The sequence below is a fragment of the Acyrthosiphon pisum genome, chromosome A2, assembly GCF_005508785.2.
Source record: "Acyrthosiphon pisum isolate AL4f chromosome A2, pea_aphid_22Mar2018_4r6ur, whole genome shotgun sequence".
Classification (NCBI taxonomy): Eukaryota; Metazoa; Arthropoda; class Insecta; order Hemiptera; family Aphididae; genus Acyrthosiphon; species Acyrthosiphon pisum.
The window spans coordinates 100,293,468-100,297,998 of record NC_042495.1 but is presented as its reverse complement, the minus strand read 5'-3'; the positions used below and the strand labels follow the sequence as shown (position 1 = coordinate 100,297,998).

The 4,531-nt window shown below is 28.8% G+C and overlaps 2 protein-coding genes across 10 annotated transcripts in view; one reads left to right on the top strand and one right to left on the bottom strand.

The window, feature by feature from the left end:
• Nucleotides 1–4,531, top strand: part of LOC100574854 — a 276,000-nt gene that overhangs the window by 240,076 nt on the left and 31,393 nt on the right. The gene's annotated exons all lie outside the window — the stretch shown is intronic.
• The window catches only part of LOC100573439 (modular serine protease), a 14,729-nt gene continuing 10,419 nt past the window's right edge, over nucleotides 222–4,531 (bottom strand). For 4 of the 5 annotated variants that reach the window (XM_029489214.1, XM_029489215.1, XM_029489213.1 and 1 more), the window contains 2 exons: nucleotides 3,117–3,289; nucleotides 2,414–2,591 (listed from right to left, as the gene is read on the bottom strand). In XM_029489214.1, the coding sequence (XP_029345074.1) occupies nucleotides 2,526–2,591; nucleotides 3,117–3,289 (239 nt within the window). In that variant the 3' untranslated portion in view covers nucleotides 2,414–2,525. Of the gene's footprint in view, nucleotides 601–674; nucleotides 809–868; nucleotides 1,037–2,033; nucleotides 2,250–2,376; nucleotides 2,592–3,116; nucleotides 3,290–4,531 lie in introns of those variants that run through there. The other variant, XM_029489212.1, reaches the window with a different exon arrangement.

Below are 4,531 nucleotides of genomic sequence, written 5' to 3'. Positions count from 1 at the left end.
TCCAAAATATTATGTCTAGAGTTAGACATTAATTGATGTTCACCATATGTTTTTATATTATTATTTTCTGTACATGAAAATTAAAAATGGTTAAAATATTTTGACTCATTTTGATCTATTACCTAACAGAAATTTTCATTTTTAGTTTTTTTTTTTTAAACAAATGACAATACAAGTCCCCCCACCCCCAAATGAAAATGCCCGTCTATGACACTGCATTAATGAGCCACTTGTAAACTATTGTAAAGCATAGTGGTGCATACATGCCTACGTTTTTAGATATGTATTGTAACATCCCAATATTTATTCATACTTTAGTAGATAATCTTACGGTATTTGCGCTTTATATACAAAAAGAAAATTATGGATAGGTACAGTTATTAACTATAACTAAATCAAAATTGTATTATTTACATGATACTACAAACAAACCTTTCCTTGGTCTCCATTGACCATATTGTATTTACCATTCCAATCGATACAAACAGGTGAAACATCATTACTAAAAGAAACTCGGTCTTGTAACACAATAATAGATATATCTTCAGCATGAAATCCAGTAGGTCCATAATAACCTTCTTTCATATGAATCATTTCCACCTTCATAATTATTTTAATTTATATCATTTCATACCAATTATTTTTAGACTTTTAAATTATTATTAATAACTTACATTTATTATTTGAGTAAATTCATTGTCTATTATTGTAAAATTTCTATCATATTTTCCAACAGCAACTTTGTATAGACCACCCGTTATTGATATTTTCTTAGATAACATAGCTTTTTTCCAAAAACAATGAGCCGCTGAAAATTATATTTCTATAATTTCAATTCTTTTTTAAATACATCGTACAATGGTTTTACCAGAAATGACCAAATTTGGTGCAATAATTGATCCTCCACATATCAAGTCATAATTGGTTTTTTTTTTATTTAATTGATATATTCCTACATTCCAAGGTGCTGTTCCAACAAGTGCTTTTTTACCATTCTTGATCAACACTTGGTTTATGATATATACTCTACCGCAATCTAAATAACATTTAAATATACATTTAACCATAATAATACACAATAATATAATATATAGAATAAACATAATAATGACAGTTTACAAATTTGCATCAAACAGTTGTGCATAAACAACGATTATCAGATCTTTCTTAATTTTAACAAACAATCATGTTTAAATACAGTTTTAATTACGTAAATTACTAATTATATATCTAATTATATAAATTTGAAATGAAAATTTCATTACATCCTAAACTCTGGAACTACTTATCAAATCTTCTTGATTTTTTTTTTAACGAAAGAGTATTCACGGAGAAGGTTTATATGAAAGAACATTTTAAGAAAATCCACCGGAAAGTGGGAAATCTGGATGTCATAAATCTAACAGTAGCCAACTCTCAACTATCCAGAAAAAAATTAACTATAAATAATAAAATAAAAATGTAGTTTTTTGTTGCAGATTAAAATAATAATAGTGTATAATATATTATTGGTTGCTATTGGTTAATCGGGCATGTTTGGTGATTTGTATTATTATCTTCTGTCAATATATATATACATATATATATAAATGCATTTTTGTGTGTAGATTAGACCTCTGGGACGAAGATAGGCTAATTTAAAAAGGGTTAAATTTGTTTTTTTTTATTCATCGGATTTTAGTACAGTTAGGTCAGGTTAGGATTATGTATTAATTGATTATAATATTAATCCACCGTACTTTAGAGTTAAATCATACACTTACGTACAAACAGCACGAGGTCCACGATCTACCGAAGGTAGATTGAATACCCGATAATATTATACTGCTGCGAATCAGATTTTATATTCCGGGGCAGAAAAGTTAAGATAAATTTTGAACACCATACACCGAATATTAAATAACGAATTGAACAAAGTTTGAGTCATATAGAGTTGGTACATTTAACGGGCAACGAAGGGCACGGGATCAACTAGTATACATATAAGATATATAAATAAGATACTTATGTTTATATGTTAAAAATATAATTACTTGGATTGCATCTATACAGTTGCTTATTCCACATCCCATTAGCCTGACAATTTAATTCAAGCTGAGTATCTTCTTGTGAAATTGGTGCAGAATAGAATGGCTTACATGATGTTGTTGCTATTGTATCAGGTATCGATAAATTTGAACAATTAGCATACTTACCATTGTAGCTACATTTAATATCCAAACTATCTGATATTAGAGATGGACACATTTCTATAAAAGTAAATAAATTATAAATAAACAATACACATGATCATAATATTTTATACTTTACCTATTATAATATTATATTTAAAAAAATGTAATTATTACGACATTTGAGTTACTATAAAAAACTTACTGAAACACAATTTCTCAGTACTCGATAACCATTTTCCTTTTCCTTGACAAAATCTAAAACCTATGGGATGAGCCTTATAATATCCTTGCTCACACTTTTCAATAACAGTACGATGAAGATTAATTAATTTCCCATGAGATAAAATTTCATTAGAAACCTTCATAAGAATATATAGCTCCTTCGACAGTTGGTAAAACGCATGAATTCTCTGTGAACTTTCAAACCAAAATATTATTGAATTATTATTATTATTATTATTATTATTATTATAAACTATTTTATTTTTTTTTTTTTTTATTGATCCTTAAAGCCGGCATCTATGGCCATTAGCTGTTTGTAGGGTTGTATTGTGTTGGTGGTAGGGTTTGAAACGGTGAGTTTTTACACATGAGTGTTTGAGTTTGGCAGAATTTTTAAGTGGGAACCCCTAGGCCCTAGGTATCCACCATGCCAGAGGGTGGATGGCGGTCTTTCTTTCCGGATACCGTGACTGCCCGAAGAGAAATGCAGCCCGTACCGGGATCGAACTGGCGTCGGTGCACATCGCTCGGCCACTCCGTCCCCCATATTAATTATTAATAAAATATTTAAATGAAATAATTTCTAAAAATAAATATTCTTTCTTAAGTATTAGAGTTTTGAAGCAGAAGAGTTCATTTAAAAATCAAGCTAATTCAAAAAATTTAAAATTTAAATTGATAGCTATAGGTTGGTACGAACAAACAAATATATTTACGCACATGTTTGTTTAAAATTCCACGAATCCATTGAACATAGAATCGAATGTCCACAAAAACTGCGATATTACCGTTTAATCCTATATGCCTCATAATCATCATCCCGGTTAAAAAATAAGAATTAGAGTGTTTAAAGCCTACGCTTGCTCCACTATCTGGGAAACGTGCTTCTATTCCTGAAAAAAAAAATATTCTTTTATACATAATATGACACAAAATAAACATATTTTTATTGTTAGGTATAAAATAGTAGGGGCTAGGCGTAAATCCATTTCATAAATTATTTATTTTTAAATGAACGCTATTCGCATTTTTAAACATTAATGTTTAAGAAATAACAGTACAAATAATGTAAAAGTAATAAATACTTTAACTTAAAAGCCATAAGAGGAAAGGGTGGTGCGTTTGATTATTTTTTTTTTGTATATTGTAGAATATTTGAAATTTGAGAAGATTCACTAGCAAATGAAACGAATCCTGAAGCACATTTTTACCCGAATTTTGAAAATAAAGTCACTCTGGGGTGTGGTGGCATGGTGGCATCAATCTGACCTTCAGTTAGCATTTCGTATGGATCCTGCGAAACTAATAAACAGTTCCGGACTATTTTTTACCAATGTGAGCCGTTAAGCCATTAAGCTCGATCCCATACAACTAAAAAGCGGTGTGGTTGGTTTAATACTTACTACCTAATCATCATGGCAGAGTTGGTTTGAAAGTTATAATGTATAAATAATAAGTGTATCAAGAATCTAATATGTCTTGCATTATCATTACTGACCATACCACATGAGTGACATTTGTGATAAAAGTAACTTATAGTTACAGCTATACATAATCTATTATTGTAACTATAATATTATTTTTGATATTTTCAGGTCAATAAGAAACTTGTGAGTACCTAACCTTGTATTACATTTTAAAGCTTTCCAGTCAAATACACTTTTATAGAATTTATTATTAAGCAATTATAAAATTAAAATTTATAAATTAAAAAATGTGGGTAAGTGGATGTCGCTCTGCTGTACAGTAGGTTATAAGTGGGTCACTGTATAATGGATAGTATTATATTTGAATTCAATGATATAATATCACCGTATAAGAAAAACGATTCTGAGCGGAGACGGTTTCTCAGTCTAGGTATTAGACATACCTATTATAGGTACACTTATCTATAGTATTAAAAAAAAATTGACCTATAATAGGTATTAATAATAAATTCCAAATTAATCATATCACAATATCCATTAGGTAACGCGTTATACACCAACAACAAACCGTGGTACTATCATAGATATATAATAGTATACTTTAGAAGTTTCAATAGTATAGTTATTCTAGGTTTTTTATTATGTAATTTCGTCCAAATTTGAACTTAGAATGACTATAAAAATAAAATTTGCTTTTGTATTTTTAGA